This window comes from Idiotropiscis lumnitzeri, chromosome 8 (genome assembly GCF_059441095.1).
Source record: "Idiotropiscis lumnitzeri isolate Australia: NSW breed Sydney's pygmy pipehorse chromosome 8, RoL_Ilum_1.0, whole genome shotgun sequence".
In the NCBI taxonomy this organism is placed as follows: Eukaryota; Metazoa; Chordata; class Actinopteri; order Syngnathiformes; family Syngnathidae; genus Idiotropiscis; species Idiotropiscis lumnitzeri.
This window is the reverse complement of record NC_142398.1, coordinates 10949226-10968058: the sequence shown is the minus strand read 5'-3', so window position 1 is coordinate 10968058 and position 18833 is coordinate 10949226. Positions and strand designations below refer to the sequence as shown.

General features: G+C 41.6%; 2 protein-coding genes and 1 long non-coding RNA gene across 3 annotated transcripts; 2 read left to right on the top strand and 1 right to left on the bottom strand.

Moving 5' to 3' along the window:
* Positions 1-642: 642 nt before the first annotated feature.
* sack1gb (scaffolding CK1 anchoring protein Gb) lies at positions 643-11990 on the top strand. The gene is made up of 6 exons (XM_088303625.1): positions 643-827; positions 1323-1928; positions 5146-5313; positions 6617-6741; positions 7780-9100; positions 11104-11990. Exons 2-6 carry the CDS (start codon positions 1428-1430, stop codon positions 11476-11478), a joined length of 2490 nt encoding a protein of 829 aa, XP_088159751.1. The 5' UTR covers positions 643-827; positions 1323-1427; the 3' UTR covers positions 11479-11990.
* Positions 11991-12391: 401 nt separating this feature from the next.
* On the bottom strand, positions 12392-15133 carry LOC148332139 (sodium/mannose cotransporter SLC5A10-like). The gene is made up of 6 exons (XM_088302373.1): positions 14960-15133; positions 14526-14630; positions 14341-14446; positions 13162-13242; positions 12887-13092; positions 12392-12415 (listed from the first exon to the last, which is right to left on the bottom strand). The coding sequence occupies exons 2-6, from the start codon at positions 14619-14621 to the stop codon at positions 12392-12394; spliced, it is 513 nt and encodes a 170-aa protein (XP_088158499.1). The 5' UTR covers positions 14622-14630; positions 14960-15133.
* Positions 15134-15997: 864 nt separating this feature from the next.
* LOC148332138 (uncharacterized) lies at positions 15998-17881 on the top strand. The gene is made up of 3 exons (XR_015844706.1): positions 15998-16098; positions 16484-16654; positions 17620-17881. It is a non-coding gene; the product is annotated as an uncharacterized LOC148332138 (long non-coding RNA).
* The last annotated feature ends 952 nt before the right edge of the window (positions 17882-18833 follow it).

Here is an 18833-nt window from a genome sequence, read left to right as displayed (position 1 = left end):
TTGTGAGCATGGTTATTCGAGTTGATGAAAACTAACAAAACATTTTTTTGTTGATTTAAAAAATTAAAACTAATACTAAAACTAAAAACACTGATCTAAAATGAATCATAAAAAACTGCTCTAAAACATAATAAAAATAACCTAATTTAAAAAACTAAAGTAAGAACGAAATAAAAACTAACAAGAATGAAATATCCGAAACTTTAAGAACCTGGGCTGTGACAGGCTCCAACTCACTCTAATGAGCATGGAAAACGGATGCATAGCTTATCTAGTAAAAGGCAGACATTGCAAATGAGTGAATGTTCAAAACAAGTAACCCTAAACTTGGCATTTGATCCACCTTGCAAGTATTTTATTGTGCCCGGCCAATCTATGTTCTGTTGGCTTTTCACTGATAACATACTGTGAGAATTATAGTGTGTTACATCATTCACCCAACAGTCAGATAAACTCCGCTTTACCCTAATAGGCCATTGCCTCAAAGCCACCACTTGTGGCAAATGTATTTTTCCTTAAAAACTTTTTTTATTCATTTTAATAGACTTTTTAGTTCCAAATTAGCAGCTACATAGTTTACAAGGCCCAAACTTGATGACTGGAAGCAAGCTTATCTCCCTCTTCCCAGAAAGAGGGTGGAGTTTGTGCTCCATGGACAACCGGACACTCCGCCTATCGGTCCCCCGGTATCCAAGCTTCCGTTGCCGGATTCCAAGTTCTCACGCGCCGGCACCTCCGCGTTCTCTCTCCGTGGACGTCGAATACGTTTTTGTTCGTTGGCGCAAAGTGGATTAACCTTTGGGAATTTTGTTGTCTTTGCAGATGAGGTTCGTACGTGCCACGTAGACACTCAAAATTCCTCTCCTTTTTTTCTTTTTTTTTCATGGTTCTCAACCGTTGCTGTCTTTGAGCCGTCACCCTCACCCGGGCCCCCGCAGCAAACAAAAAAAGTGTCTCGTCAGACTGAGTCACTCGATTTGTTTCAACACTTGAATGCGAAGGGGGATTAATGATTTTTTTTCTGCCTGTTCCGCTCTAACTTGATTCACGCGCTGACAACAAACACAGTCATCCGACAGACAGCTTGCTCGCCTGCTTCCCTCCCCCATGTTCACCGGTGCTGCTGGTCTCGTCTCGGCCCCCCTTCGGCAGGTGCAAGGCGTGACTGTGGGCGGGGAAAGCTTTGTTCTTACAACACCTTGTGTTTCTTTGAGAGAAAGTCGACATTCGTGTTTGTTTAGGCTCTTTTCTTGGACTTTTGATTACACTCAAATGAGAAGTTGCACTTCGGAGGAATACTGATCATGCTCATCTCTTCCCAGTGTGGTGAACGAAAGAACCGGAATGAAAGCAGGGTAGTTTGTCAAGTTTCGACGAACCGCCGAGTGGAAAGGAGTGCTTTTTAAAGACTATTTCTAAACGAGGCCATGGCGTTGTCGCAAATCCAATGTCTGGACGATCACCACGTCAACTGGCGTGTGTGTGAAAGCAAGCCAGAATTCTTCTACAGCGAGGACCAGCGGCTGGCCCTCGAGAAGCTCATCACCCAGGGCCGCGGTGCGTTCACGGACTACCTCCACGAGCACAAAGTCCGTGACTTCCTGTCCGAATCCGAGTTGGAGCGGGTCGCCCACACGGCCGAGCTTTACCGACCCGGGCACGAGCACCACCAGAAACCAGACACCCCCGGGGGGCACACGGGGAACACGACCCCGGGCTCCGGGGAAGATGGAGCTTTGGACGGCGAGGTGTCGCTCCAATACTGGCCGGACCGATCCGAGGCTTCGGTGGCGGAGCTGGACCTCGGTTGGCCTGAGGCTATATCATACCGTGGGGTGACACGCGTGACCGTGTACACGCAGCCCCCCACTGACGGCCAATCGCACATCAAGGAGGTCGTGCGCAAGAGCATCGCTTCAGCCCAAAAGGTAGACATGAATTGAGCTCACGTTTCCAGAGTTGGGAAGTGATAAGTAAATATATTTGAGTACACTTTTCAGGCATCTGTAATATAATTATTTAGTTGTCTAGAAGCATTTCACTTTTACTCCCAACTCGAGCTACACCTGACGATTATATTAATTGATTAGTCTATCAATTAATTTTTAATAAGTCGATGGATTGGCTCAAACAGTTTCACACTTTGTAAAAACACAGTGAATGATTTTAAATTGACACAAATGCACAAACATAAAATAATATTCAGTTTCTGGTTTGGTCCTTAACCGGTTAGCATATAAGCAAACTATTTTGTTTTAGTTTTCCAAAGTAAAAGCAGATGTTTGATGTCTTAATTTGATTAAACACAAAGATAATTAATTGGTCTGCTTTCAAAGCGGGCTGGAAAAAAAAGCAGAATATAGAGAGCATGAAATTTCGGGGGATCCGAACAATTCAACGATATACAACGATTACCAAAGTAGTTGTCGTTTAATTTGGTAAACGATTAGTTGCCCTTTAAAAGGAAAGCACAATAAAAATTTTTTCACAATAACATGTTCTACGTGGACCACCTTTTTTCTGGGTTTGGTCATGTGATATTTGCAAGCTGAACCGTGATTGGTCATTACCTTACCAACTAATGTTATTTTCAGTGAACTGCACGTGGCTAAATGGCCACCCCCTGAAATTGATTATAATGAGTGTATTTTGCTGTTAAATTCATATTCCCACACGCAATATTAATCGGAATGCCGTGTTTAGACTATAGTAGGACCACATAGAACATATTATTGTAAAGAATTTTGGGGGGTCGACTTCCCGTATAAATAAGGCCATGGATGGGGAATGTTTTTCCTCTCTCCTCGCTCACTTGGTTCACATATCTTCATGTCGCTGCCGTCCGTCCCGGACCTCAAGATTTCAATTGCGGTTGACCTGAACTCTATGTATTTAAATCTTTTTTGGATTGCCTCAAAAAAGTAACAGGCCTTTTTTGACAAAGTGAGAACTAGAAAGTAGACATACATTTTCAAATGAAGGAAGTAAAAATACAAAGTTGCTGGAAATGTATACTTAAGTAAAGTACAGATACCTGGAAAATCCAGTTCCATACGGTAACAACGTTTTGTTTGTTGTTCCTCCTCCCCACTACTTTACACATACACCCGTTAGTGTAAAACTGCAATGCAATATACTAAAAGGGAGTTTCTGATATTTGCCCCCTCCTGTGGTCGTTAGAAACAATGACCAAATTATTAGCCAATTTACATTTATAAAACGTAATCTTTGTAGTTTTGGTGTAGGGAGGAAGTTGCACGCCTCATCTGGCATCCACGTTTAAGCCCAGCACCAACTTGTTGTGAGACGTCACAAACGATTCCACAACTCATTTTTAATTGCTTTTCACATCCTGACTTGTATGCTTAACTTGTTTCCATCCACTTAGTGGGTTGTTAAACCCCTGATAGGACCTATTTCGGGAATTATTTATAGCTGAGGTTTGACTACTACGTCAGTAGTTTTCACCAATCTCAGTATTGAGCGTTGCGTATGTATTTTTAAAATGTGAGCAATCCCACTCACGAAGAAAAAAAAATCACCAGGTGTCTCTTACTGCTCTTATTGTGTGTGGTGTGGTGCCGCAAGACATAGAAGAAGAAATAAAAGAAAGTACGCTAACTAGGCTATCTGCTAATTGGCCAATGTCCCGTTTCTCGTCACAAATGTGACGTTTGTTCAATGTCGAGTACACTCAGATGGGTTGTTTTCCAAGATGCTCGAAAAGTAAAAAAAAAAAAAATTCTTTCGTCACACCCCCACCACGGGATTATTTTGATACATTTGAGAATCTGACCTTTGCTGAGATTGATCATAAGGGAGTTGATCATGCTCAGGTTTAAATTTGGCACCAACAGTCAGAATTTTGCCAAAGCAGTTGTACCAACATTGAATGTTTTTAATCGTTTTTCAGATCCAGACTCTTTTGTTTGACTCATGTCCATTTTCTTACTGGGTTGTCAAACATCTGATGGGAGTAGTGATGATTTACACATGAGTTTTGACATCCTCAGCAGTTTTGTACATTCTCAGTGTTGAGCGCCGCAGCTGAGTCCTGGCCTAAATAACTGGGTCATCGTGCCTTTGTCATATGCCGAGCTGTCAAGGATTGATCATTTGGAAATGTTGTCGCACACGTGTTGCTTTCGTACATGCACTCACATGCCAGAGCATTAACAAAACAAGACTGACAAGAACATGCCTGTGCTTATTAAAAATAACAACAACCCCCCCCACCCCAAAAATGACATCATTAAATCACATGATTGAGGCCTTGAAAGGAAATGCCACCTTACTAGGTCAGCCTTGGGCTCGGAATAACACACCAAGCTTATTCTTGTAATTCCGGGGAGTTTTTAACCACTGGAACGGTGACTTCCGAGCCAAAGTGCAACGTAGAAAGACAACTTCCAAAAAGCGGTGTATATTTATCCATAAATGCACTTATAACCAACTTTTTTCCTGTATATTTCATGTATTATTTTGAACCCGCTGGCAGCATATGTCAACCCTAACCTGCAATTTCTGAAATAATTTATATTACAATATATAATTGATTTGACAAATATATTTTTCTTATCGGTTAATTATTTAATTTTAAAGTACGTGTCATGCCGGAAAACCTATGAGAAGTTGGAGAATAATGAATAAAAATATTAATAAATAAAAATAAATATATTAATCACATGCCATGTCGAGACCTGAATAGGAAAACATTTATTTTGTATATTTATCCATATTTTCACTCCTTAAATTTTTTTAAAGTTGGTTGGCGCTACTTTAATTCCAAGATTTCTTTTTTGTATACGATAGTTGCCTTGACAGTTTATAATCATGGATAATTTGTTTCTTTATTCTCTACTTCTAACAAAATAGATTTTTTTTCCCTTTTAAAATTGTTTGATAACTTATTAGAGCATTTTCAAAAGAAAGAGGACTTAAAAGGAGGTCTTGCAGATTTAGAACAATAAACAAGAGATAGATTTTAAAATGTATTCAGTCAACTTCAGCAATACTTCGTGGCAAAATAGATTTTTTTTTTTGTTGTCCAAAGATGGTTGCAGACTACCCAGCATGGAGTTATTGTATCGGATAATAAACACAAATGTAATTCATGTTCCATCCAACGTGTGTGTCCGTGTGCAGGTAATAGCCGTCGTGATGGACGCCTTCACCGACGTGGACATATTTCGAGACCTGCTTGATGCCTCCTACAGACGCAAAGTTCCCGTCTACATAATCATCGACATGGCGGCAGTGCCCTCTTTTCTTTCCATGTGTGGCCGAGCTGATATGCATCGCGGTCACCTAAAGGTACGCCTGTCGACACACATTTGACCTGTTGACACGTTTAAATACACAAATGATGTTTTGATAAACTGAGATATTAGCTTCTGGAACAGATGGCTCCTCTTGATAAGTATATTTTCCGGGAGGATTGGGTGATTTATTCATAGGTTCAAGTTTACATGTTTGGACATTTTTTTCTATGTTTTATTTATCATGTACCGCTTGCGATGCTCTACTTGCACTGTCAACATGGTTTTGGACAGATTAGAGATGCAATGATATCTAAACGGTACAATACAATATTACAATATGAACCTCACAATATTGTGTGGATTTTGGCAATATAAAAAAAAAATGTGACAAGAAAATAGACTTGGCCAGTCATTTTATTGTCATGTGTTCCTATTGCCTCATCAGCACAAAGTATGATGATCTATGTAGTTCAGAGTAGTGTGTTTGGCTGAAGCTGGGTTTTTTTTGGGACAGAGATGGGTTGATTTTTATTACGTGACATGACAGTGACGATATTATAGCAATTTTAATATCGCAGTGTAACAAAAGCGCAGCCACCATTGCCAAATTAGCAACGTCATAGCTATATTTAGAAACTGTTACGGGCAAGTTAATTTCATCTAACCAAAAGGGTGTGGATTCAAATTAGGCATCAAATTTTTGCCTGAAACGTATGACATTTTGTCTGGAGGCGGTATCGCCCAACTTGTACAGTTCCATTTGAAATGTTGTAAAGCACCACACACTGTCGACCAAACCGATACATGTCTTCACTTGAAGGCCGTGGTAAGGTCGACAAGCAGCTGCTCGTCAGTCGCTATAGGCTACATTTCTTCGTGATTCATCGCCTCTCCAAGTGAAACTGGTTGGAGCAGTAACAGAAAACTCTTAAATGGATAGTTTGCAAATACTGTTTAGCAGACTGGAGACATTACCGACTAAACCCACACTGGCGACATTAATTTCTTCCTCTTTCAACTGCTCCGTCTTATCTGTTGTTATTGCTCTCACATTTATCACATTTTATGCCGTTATGCCCCCTGTGAGATTTCACCCGGAATATTTACCCATGAGGTAACGTAGCGGCTCGCACCACTCCCTTTTATCACAGTGCAGAAGACAAACACAGCAGGGTGTGTCACACATAACCTGTAGCATCTGTAAACACAACACAGGTGTCAATGGAGAGTCCGCCTAGCTTAGGCGACACATAAAAACCCCTGTTTTGTGTCTTCGGTTTTTGTTCACCCTAAAATCTTTTGTCTCCTCAGTAGGTCATTTCTCACGTGGACTATTTTTTTATGTGTGTGTTCAGAATCTTCGCGTGCGTTGCTGCGGAGGCGTGGAGTTCTTCACACGCTCTGCACAGAAAGTTCGTGGGTCCCTGAGCCAGCGGTTCCTCCTCGTAGACGGAGACAGAGCCATCTCCGGTTCATACAGGTGAGCTTGACGTTGCAGTATTTGGATGCATTCCTTTATCGATCAATCAATCTTTTGAATCTTTGCTCGTCCTTGAAAGATAATTATTCATCTTTGTATGAATCCAACAGTGGAGATACAGTTTGGGGAAAATCATTTTCTCTTCCCAAAGCACCAAGCGAGGTCCTTTAAGTCAATTTGGTGTGGCAAAAAATACGCCACAACACGCCTTTTGCATGAGTTAAAACAAACCTGAGTGCACTCCAGCACAGGGTCTTACGTTAAGTCTTTTGGATGATTTTTTTTAAATCTACAATAGCACACTAGTAGGCAACACTATTACTGTGGCAATAAACAACAATCGGTCTTCAATGTTTGTGACAATGTTTCTACAATCACAATTTCAAGGTACACTCTCATTCACTCCCATTGACGGATATAGACGTCAAAAAGTATGTTCATTCTACCAGGGATGGCAGTGAATGAGTTAATTTGTATGACGCAGGGCCTTCTTCTGCCACGTGATGACACATTCTTATGGCATAGTGCGCAATGCGTATCCTTAGTAATGTAAAAAAATTCTTATGTTGGTACAATGGTGGTCGAGTAAATTGTAGATTTATTAACAAAGTATTAAAAGTCAAAGTGATTAAAGGTATACTAGTGTTTAACAGGGTTGTAATAATTATGAATTTTTCCTTATGGTTTTCATTTAATTTTGACTTGTTTGTTTTTAGAGCGAATTGGTTAGTTTTGATTAGTTTTGTCATTAGTTTTTGTTTTTTTCTATATATTGAGTGTTGGTCAATTGCAAAAAAAAATTTTGAAAAACAGGAAAACTCAGATTCCCAAATGACTGTTCGACTTCCTTCTTCCGTACGGCTGTGCAGTTATCTAAAAAAAAATAAATAAATAAAAAAAATAATAATTTTATTCCATTAATGAAAATTTTTTTTCAACTTAAGTTTTTGTTACTTTGTTAATTGTTTACTCTAACAACAATGGCGTTTAATAATGTCTGTTTCTTTTTTTTTTTTGTCTTTTTGTCATTCCTTCCAGCTTCACGTGGTCCTCATCCCGCTTAGACCGAAACCTCATCACGGTGATCACAGGACAGGCAATGGAGACATTCGATTTCCAATTTCGGGAACTGTTCCTCTTGTCACGGAGTGTGTCCCTCAGCAAGGTTCCCATCGTCGACGAACCCGTTCCCGACCCGCTCCCCCAGGCCGCTCCTGTTGTCGTGCCAGCCAGTGTTGCTAAGAAGCTCATCAACCCCAAGTATGCACTAGTCACTGCGGGAACGCACACAAGTCCCACTTCATCAGACCAGAATTCTAGCAACAAGAACTCCCAAGTTCCTGCTGCGTTAAAAATTCGGAAGGGGCGTCTTAAGGATGTTTCCGAGGAGCCACAGCTACATCCGGCGTTGGTCAATATGGAGAAAGCCTACCTGATTCCATACCTCCCTACCTGGCCGGAACCGGACCCGCCGAGCGACGTAATAGGTTTCATCAACATCAGGGACGAGAAACGAGCCAATCAGGTTCACTTGCAGCGGTCCGAGCGCTTTGCGGTCAGTCAGGCCATTCGCTTCAGCTCGTCGCTGACGCAGCCGAGTCCTACTGAGCAGTGCGGTCAGGACGCGAAAGGTGAAGCGCAACCTGCAACTGCTAATACCTCGGCTCCTAAGAGTGCGTCCAACAAGGAGCAGCAGGAAGTCGCGACTCCAAATAAAGACAGCGCTGATGCAACAGATTCCAGAGGGCCCCCGCAGCTGCAGCTCGACGCACTTCTCACACAAGAGACACAACAAGCATGCACTCCCTCAGCAGAGCCTCAGCTGGCGGACAGCTCCGGAGAAACTCCAGAGACGCCACCAGCAGCTCTTCCTGTCCCTAAACGGCGAACGCTGCACCTGGTCATAGACCCAACCCCCTCGGACCAGCCCCTCAAAGCGCAGGTGACCCTGGTTAAAATCGACGACATTGAGAGCTCCAACAACAACAACAACGTCACCTCCAAGGAGGAGGGCGGCGACTCCGGCAGCAACGGCAACGGCAGCCAGGACAGCACCAAGGTCATGTGCGACCGAGCGGCAGCCGACCATCCGTCCAGCGCTTCCACGGCGTCCGAGGAGGAGTACTACGACTGCTCCCAGCAGCAGCAGCCCGACGACCCCTTGGCCGACAGGGTCAGCACAGGGTCCGGCCGTGGCCACCGGCTTATGGACGGCGTCAACATGATGGCCCGCATCTCTCAGAGCATGCTGGACCTGCGGGAGCCCACCAGCCAGACGGAGGACAGCGCCGACCTCATCCGCCAGTCGCAGCAGCTGCGGAGGAAGGGCCACGGCTCACCGCACAGGCGCTTCGGACAGGTGAGACAATGTCCCTTCATGAAATCTTTTTTCACAATTTGAAATAGTTTGCCATTGCATCTGTGACCCGCTTTCGTCACAAAAGTTCAAGGATCAAGAATTTGCGTCTGTCCATTTTAAGCACCCTGCTCTTGAAGTTTGCCCATTTTTAGGGTGCCGCCTCGTTTAATGCAAGTGAGCGTCTGTGCTGTGGACCCTGTCCACTAATAGTAAAAAAATAATTTTTTTTAACCCCCAACAATTACTTTATTAGTGTTACTCAAAATGTGCATTTTCCTTGGAGAACTGTAGGAAATTGGCTGTAAAAAAAAATAAAAGAAAAACCCTACAAAAAATATTTAAAAAAATTGAAAAGCATATGCAAATGTTCTGATGCCGAACCGCAAGTATGCGAGGACCCACTGTATACCCCCTCGCCCCCAAAAGCTACGTGAGCCATGTGCAGTAGATCGTGTGACATTACTGTAGGAGTAAAAAAAATGTTTGGACCAAAATGGTACTTAAGTCATTGTACTCTCATTTGTTTTTTAAGTCGTAACGTTGACTAAACAGGATGCTTTCATTCTTTGAAAGGAATGGAAAATTGTAATGAAGCAGTTGGTAAAGACCGACAACAGGGATTCACTTCAGGGTGAGCGTAAAGGGCTTCCTTTGATATGTTGCGTTCTCGTTAACAGTAACCCAATTTGTTTAATCACATGCCTACCACAGTACTTGTCTTTCTGAATGGAAGTATCTTTTGAATACCTAAAAGAGCACTTGTAAAACCCAAACACTACCTCCGGGTTTGACATATCCATCTGTGCTAACCTGGGTAGAGAGCGCGGCTGATCATGCCTGGCAGAATGATGAAGATGAAGGGCAGCATCTTGAGATAGGCAGCCAAGATGGACGCTCCCTTCACATGGCTCATGTTTTTTGCGGAGAGGGATCGTTGGACAATAACCTGCAAATTACAAGAAATATGAACATAATAAATAAACTCATTCATTTTCTATGCCCATTATTCAGTCTCAAAGCAAAATAAACTGTGCCATGTAGGAAGATATTCAAACCAACCTCCGACCTGTGAAGCAGACATTTTAACTATTCGTACAATGTCAACAAAATTAAAAAAAAAAAAAAAAAGACAATTGTGACGCTAATGGCCAAATAATTTTTTTTTAAATCAAAAACAAAACCTCCACAGGTTTCATTTATGTGTAATGCTGCTCATAACAATACCTGTAGCATTCATAATTGGTGAAAAAAAGTTTTGAGGATTGATTAGTGTGTAAAAGTGGCACTAGATTTAACCAGACCAGATATGGACCTAATGGCCTCGACATACTAACCCGACGTCGGCCGTCGTGGCCAATTGTCACGTCGCCCTAGAAGTCGGCATGTCTGACCGGAAAATGACTGAAGAGCGCACCGTAAACCCAGACGCCAACAACTCCGGACCTTATGCGCATGCATGAGCAGTAGTACCCCTCCGTGCCATCGGCGGCGATCGTCAAGGCATAGTTTTTGTCGAATAATGGCGTTCTCTTTCGTGAAGGAGAATGATTTCTTTGTCTTGGCGGTCTTTTGTCCAGCCAGCCGTTATCTCCATCGACGAGATGTGAACATGAGCATTTAGTTCTTGAGTAACGGCTTCAATTTTCTTCCGGTTCTTGTCCAGTGCACTGATTTGCTAGCTGACAGCCAATCACAGTGATCATTTGTCCCGACAGCCCAACCCGATTCTACATGTTGAATCAGACGAACACCCCCCAACAACGGCTCCGAACTGACGATATGAAACGTATATCAGACGGCTGACGTCGGATTTTTGTGTTAAGGCCTTAAGAAATAGCAAGACTTGAAAAGAACTAAAAATGAAAATATGAAGTGTGAAAATATTATGGTACCAGGTAATAGTCCAGGAGGAACTCCTGGTGAGAAATGTGCACTGTTCCTAACGCTGCCTTTTTTATTTATTTATTTATTTTTTTTTTTTTGGGGAACTCTGCATTGTGCAGTTGTTCCCATTATCAAGATCTCCCGGTCGCGATGGGAGACTCAGAGGCACAAAAGTTGTCATCGCCAAACCGGGGAGCTTCCACCGCCCTCATCGAGCCACCGCCCCCGTGATCGGAGGGCATCGCTACTGGCACGGACAAATGCTCCAGCCGGACGCCGCCCTCATGCGGGCCGAGACACGAGCCAGCCGGTCGCCACGCCGTCACAGCCCGAGCTACAGAAAGGGGGATAACACTTCGTCACCATTGCGAGCATCCGACCCTACCGGGGGAATCACACCTCTGTCCAAGCTGAACAATTTTCGACATTTCAAGGTACGAGGTGGAGCCTCGCAGAAGAAGGTGTCTCAGAACAACAACAAGGCCTCCAGGTAGAAATGATGGCCAGTTCAGGTAGAATGCTTGCTGATGTTGAGATGCTTTTAAAATGGGTGGTGCTTACTCTAACAATGGATCTTGTCACATAACGAATGTGGAATTACATATCATGGAGGAGGAATTTAATGTCACTAAATTACATTATCCTCAAGGTGGATTGTAATAGATGCGCGCATATGTTTTACTGCATTAATACTTAACAATGCATTCTTACAAATGACCTTCATTTTACTTGAGCCCCTTGACAATGACTCTTTCAGATTTTTGCACTGTAAATGTTTTACTTACAAAACTCAACGATGCGCCATTTGTGTCATGAGCCAAGTCTACCAACTGGGTGCCGAATGACCCCTGTGCTGAAATGACTGTGATTGGTCACTGACGAATGTGGGGGTCGGGGGCTTGTTGTTGACATTTTACCTTGCTGAATTGTACAGATCTGCGGGGTGTTTATTAACATGATGGGACCAAAGGTGAACGCTGCGAATAAAACATTGGATTCCGGCTGATATGTTTGACCTTTGCCCTTTAAACATGAACGAATTTCATGTTTAGCGCAAAACCTCCACCGAGGGCGAAAAAAATCTTACTTTGCTCATTTGGAAAAATGTAGGGGATGATTATTTGCAATTTTCAACACAGGCCAATCTGCTGGATCTGATGGGTCAAAGGGACAAGAACCTAACAAAATGTAATGGCTTCTAGCTTGTCCCCGTCCCTCCACAAAGTTTTCTTGAGTTTGGCAGTTTTTGCAAAAGGATATTTGATTGCCAAAGCCAAACAGACCCCAATATATCAATCTCATTTGTTGATTTGAGCGATTAAGATTGCATACCACAAAGGTTTTGCAAACGGCCAGAGACAATTTTTCACAAAAGTTCCAACTGTCGGATCTGGTGTGTCACGGCCCTCACTTGGCCCCAATGTAAGTGGGCTGGAATGTTACAAAAAGAGGCAAAATCCACATCTTAGCCATATTTGTACTTTAAAGTGCTGTTGGCCACCCAACACAAAGTTTTGTAAAGCTTTTGCGTAATCCTGCTCACCAAACAATACTTGAACCAGATTCGCGTTCATTTGTGCACAGAACTCCACTAAGGCCAAAACATCTACAAAATGTCCATCTGATTCCTGTGCTTGGGTCTATTATGCAAAGTGGTTGCCAACTGACACAAACAAGCTTTTATAAATACCGCTCCATTCGCTGGATCTGTTGGGTCTCCACTTGACCCAAATACAATCGGACGTTCCAAAGGTGAAAAAAAAAACATCCTTGAGCCTTTTATCAGAATCAAAATTTTGTATCAGTGGACCTTTATTTTTACTACAAGGCACAACAGAATGGAAGACACGCAACCTGTCCAAGAGACAGAAACCAATGAGCCCCGAATGTGTGCAGATGTACCTGATCTGTGCACCAGTACCAGGTGGCCAGGATGGTGAGTCCAAGCGTCATGCCAGGCCAGGGCAGGTCTCCAGTGACAGCGTCTCGGAACAGATGCATGGCATCCTGTCGAGGCAGGTGGCAGGTACTGTTGGGTATGATCTTGCTCGGCACCGCCATGCTGTACACTTTCTCCAGGTTACTGTAGCCGCCGATCTTGTTGAAAGCTGTGAACGACAATCACGGTTTGAGAATGCAAGTTTACGGCATTAGTGGGAGGAAGCAAATGCACATACCCGTGATGGTGAGAATGATTGCACCTACAATCATCACCAGCGTTTGTAGCGTGTCGGTGTAGATGACCGCAGCAAGGCCACCTGTGAGGAAGTCAGGTTGAGTCTACATCGCCGCCATATTGGTCAAGGCAACAAACTGAGGAGCTAGGTGTTATCTTGAATATAACCCAATGTTGGTACTTTGTGGCTCAATAGTTAGCTGATGTATTTCTTATTGCAAGGAGACGTTTCAGGTAGTCCGAGACAGTACTGCTGTCCCCTGTTTGAAATGGAATGAGATAAGCTAGCTGTTGTGGCACGTGTGCGTTAATATTAAAGCCAAGGTGCTACTGACAGCTAACTGACTGGAAGCCCATGAAAAGTGAAGATTTATATTTCATGTTTGTTACATAAATCTAGATAGTAATGCTGTCAAGTCAATTTTTAACTAATTAACCACAAAAAAAAATCACTGATTAATTGTGACATTTTTCAACTTGTATTTTTTGGTGAAGAATGTAACAGATATTTACTTGAATAATATATTGGAATTAATGCAAAATCACCAAATAAGAAGTATATTTAATTCATAGACGAATTCATGTAAAAGTTTAAAAAAAAAAAGGTTCAAAATCCACTTTTTTTTTTAAACCAACCTCGCCGTATAAGGTTAGTTTACTCTGGGGAAAAAAAATACATACTTTGATGCGTTTGTAAAGATTCTGCTGTATCATTTAATGCAAGCCTCGTTTACTGTGACTCAACATTTAAATAACCTTTATCAGATTTGATGGTTTAGGGACAAACTTTACCAAAAAGTGTTCGGTTTCCCTTTCATTAATTGTGTTAAAAAATATTTTGTTAAATATATTTTACTCTAAAAAGACTTTATCTATTGTACAATGTAAAATTAAATCTGAATTTTACGCTGAATATTTTACTCTCAAATTTTACTCAGTTTAATGGGGCCAAATAGTCTCTTTAAAGTAAAATGAACTTCACAAAATGTACTGTCACAGCACACATTCATTACGCCCCAGTATAATTTACAACCATCTGTAGAAAGCATCCATCTTTACTTTAGTGTGTTTACAAGCCAGTCTCGCCTGGAAAACTTGGCCCCAGTTAGAGCAATGACCGTCATCAGTCAATGTTGTGTCTTTGTGTATCTATGAATCGAATGTTGTCCTGTTTGCGTACCGGCGATAGTGTAGAGCGCCGTGACCACCAGCATGAGAACGGTGGACAAGTAGAGGTTCCATCCCAAACACACTTGGACAAACAGGGCTCCGGAGTAGAGGTCAGTCTGATGCAGGGAATGAGCAAGTGTCAACTTTTGTGAATTGCCAACTGGGTCATCGGGTGTCTTTTTTTGTGCGTCATACTGATATCTTGGTGAAGACCGACAGAAGAAGTGAGAGGACAGCTAGGTAAGTTCGAATCCTCTCGCCTCCAAAACGCCGGCCCAGGTACTCAGGCATTGTCACGATCTGAACAAACACATTTGTTTTTGTCAACTCTGTGTGACATGCTGATCAAGAGAAATGTGTCGTTCGCACATCCCTCTGTTCTGAAATTAATTATGACACTAGAGAGAATAACTACATATCATTTATAATGCCTGAAGACAGATGAGTTGTGTGGTGCAGTTGTGTGACACCCTGCTGGGGAATTTTCAAGGCGGAGAATTCAAGTAAGGGCAATGCCTATTTTGGCACCTCAAAATACCTGCTGAACCAGCCGTGACAAGCAATGCCTGCAGTGCAGATGTGTGTGTGTGTGTGTGTGTGTGCGTGCGTGCGTGTGCGTGCAGGCGAACCCCTGAGGAGATGTAGACAGGAACGAACACCCAGGCCAGAGCCAGCAACACATAAGTGGCCTAAAAGAAAGGGTGAAGCAGAGCAGAAAGGTTCCATCAGATGAGTGCCAACATCAAGAGGACAATCTCGAGTGGTCAAATCCAGAGGAGCAGGACGTGGATATCCCTCCCAAGATTGTGGCATGCACTCGCTCAGTGTGAATGGATCGCGCGTCAGCTCAGAAATACGACGGCGTCCCGGTTGCCAGCGTGACCATATTTGGAAATGATGATGTAGCGTTCTTCCGGGAAGTAAAAACAGATACTTTCCCCCTCGCAGGTTAGACGAGAGGTAGACCGCATCATTGTTGCAAAGCAAAGTCATGCCTTTGCTAATTTTACGAAAGAGGAGGAAACAAGCAGCAAGAAAATAGGAAATAGTGCATCCTTTACTAATAGCCTGGCGGGGACTTGAAGAGTTTCTTCTCATTTGAGCGCTACAGTTACACCTATACCACTTTGAGGTGTATTTCAAGTTAAGCAGAGAGCAGTGTCGTAAACACGTCATTGTATATCAGGGATGTTGTGCGCGTCTTGGCCTCTAGGGGGCACTGTCACAGTGCAAATCAATAGGCAAAGAACACAGTCAAGACTACAATTAATCTGCAGTAATGTGGGTTGTCACTTGTATAGCACTTTTCAACCTACGGTACAAACACATTTTCACTAGAGTAAAAACAATGCAATAAATCCATGTGAGGATTGTCTCATCAAATTTCTGTATATGTTGCTGTGCCATTTGTATTTGTATATTTGTTATTGATAGATTTACTGAATGCCACATATTATGCGACATGTTTGAATTTGAAGATGTATAATGCCAAGGGACGTGGCAAAAAATAATTTTTGATTTTTAATTATTAATTTTATTCCATGTAACATAATCTCTACTTTCTCTTGCTGTCCAGTGAAAGTATTTTTTTTGACATCTTAAAGATGAAATTAATTGGCTTGTTTAAATATTCAATGTTTATGTCAAATATTTTTTCTTCGTTTTACAGTAAACCTGGACTGAGGGCCTGAATAAACATCCGACTGATACATTGTTGAGCATGCTAAACTGAACACCACAGACTTAAGGAGGACAGACTATATGTCAGGTAGTAAAGTGGTATTGTAGGGTAGTATCGGAGCATTTTGGTACATACCTATAAAATGTATAACATCTAAAATGAAACATGTAACGTTCAGAAAATTGTAGCCTGTGTAAATATTTTTATCCAATACAGTCCGGACAGAGACAAATGACAATGACAAATAATAATAATAAAACAATAATAATAAACATAATTTATATGTAATTAAATTCATATTACTATTGAAATGTGTCTACTTGTTTGAATTAGATACGTATGACTGTAAGTAGATAATTTATCATCATCTGCATCATCTTGTTGTTTTAGAGCACAAATCATTGTTACAGTCACACAAATATGTTTTGCAGATCTGAATTTCTGGGTTGTATTTTGTGAATATCAACTGCAGGATCTCTGCTTTGCTGAATGCATGGATGAGCGTATCCACTCACATTCCATTCAAAGCCTGCGACAGCGATGCCCCCAGCAGCTCCCGTCCCAGCCAGACCAATAAAGAGACCCGAGCCCTCTGAACTGGCAAACAGGGAAGCTCCAATCTAGGAAATTCGACATTTTAACAGTAAGCAATTGTCGTTCATTACAAGACACCTTTATAAAAAAAATAATTATCATTAGATATACACTCATATAATATGTATTGGGCCACCTGTCATTCTAATGAAAAGAGACCAGGGTCTTTCCGCTTCAGTGACCATTATCGTTATATTCTTTAAAATATTAATATAGCTCTTGTGGAGTATAATTCTAAACTCAGAACATTGTCGTTTTTATAAAAAAACAAGCATAAGCATGATAATAATTATAATAATAGTTCAAATTAATGCTCTACCGGTATAATGAATCTTCAACTCGGTTACGTTTTGTTTTTTTTAATCGTTAGTATTTTTGGGGAAAATTTTAAACAAAATAAGAGAATTCAGAAAATGATCCTTTTTTTCAAGACCTTTTTGGTCATTAAAAAAGTATTGTCATTATATTGCTAAATGCTGCTCTACAAGTATAATGTTGTAAATAACCCAGAAAAGACCTGTAGTTCATGACAGAACTTATTCTTAGTAAAATAAATCAATGAAAAAATTATAATTATCATGGAGAAACGCTACAGCAATACAAAATTACAGTGACACCGTACAATATATTATATCATTACCTAAAAGATTTTTACTTCATTTAAAAAATATTTTTTGAAAAATCCCCATTTTTAAACTCCTAAAATGTATAAAGACCATATAATATAATAATTGTTACCCCGGAATATTAATTAAGTTAAATTAAATACTTTTCTTTATCCTTATCTTAGTGTAATCATTGAAATACTGTTTTAGAATTTCTTTTGCATTGTTTCTAAAACTGCTATATGTACCGTACTCTGCAACCGTACCTTTCTCTCCATTATACTTGCTCTTAACTTTTGTGATCATTACTTTTTTTACTGTGAGGACTCACATGTAACTGTCATACAGTTAGCCAAGAACCATCCATTTTGACTGAAATGACCAAATATGGTATTCTCTTCCTTTACAGTGCTACACTCGCATCACATCACACCAATACAATAACAAAAGCAAAAAAGTATGTTCACCATAATATCTTTAAAGCAGAGCGCTGAATTTAAAAACTTAACAATACAGCAACATTTGTGCACAAGATGCAATGGAGAACTCACCGGCCACCAGGCCATGTCTCGCCCTGCCAGGAAGTAACCACTCAGCGTGTTCCTGCTCACCCTGCATGATGACTGACACACACACAAGTAACAGTGAATAAAACTCAACATTCACCTAAATGCATCTCTGCGACTTACTTACCCAGATGCCTACAGCGAGGTTGAGAAGGAAGTAGGTTACTATGACGATGATGTCAGAGAAGCTGAAGGATTGAGACAGCGCGTAAAAGTTGGTGGTGGAATTGGACATCCTTACACACTTGTACAATTTCTCTTAGTGTATCTATCTCTACATGCACTTATTGAAAGGAACCTGTATCCCCGTAAAAATCTCACACCCTTTTTTTGTGAGCACCAGAAGAAGGCATCACAGCCACACACATCCACCCCACCCCTTCTTGGGTGTGTGTGTGTGTGTGTGTATATGGTGTGCATGTCGAGAGAGACGCCCCCCACGTGAAGTGATTAAAAACATCACCTTAGTGTTGCGCGCACACACACACACGCACACACACTCGCCATGCTAGGGGATAATGGAGTGTATGTGTGGGTGAGCTGTGGCGTGCACCAGATGCCCATGTGGACCGTATTCTACGCACACACACACACACACACGTACACACTAATAGTCAATCATTGGCTGTGTGACAAATGTATAATCATTAGTGTCTAAACACACAAACATGTGCTGTTAAGTGTCAAGTGGAGTCAGTCGGGGTGTGTGTGTGTGTGTGTGTGTGTGTGTGCACGTGCACTATTGGAAGTAGTGTGTGTATGAATCTTTTTTTTTTTTTCAAACCATGGACTTAAAAGTTCAATGACGTTCAGTCGAGCCTCCAAAATGGTAGACGATCAATTGTTGACTTCGAAAATGTTCTCATTTCAAAGTCATGTATTTGCCCGTGGGAAATGTGAGCCTGGATCAAACAGTTCCCATGTCTAATTGTCATGATTTAGAACTGCACCGGGAATATTTTACAGAACACTTTGACATACGGTAGTGCGAGTACCGATACCGAGTAACGTACAATGCCTTAATTCAATGTATCAAATGGTTCAATGCAGTGGTCAG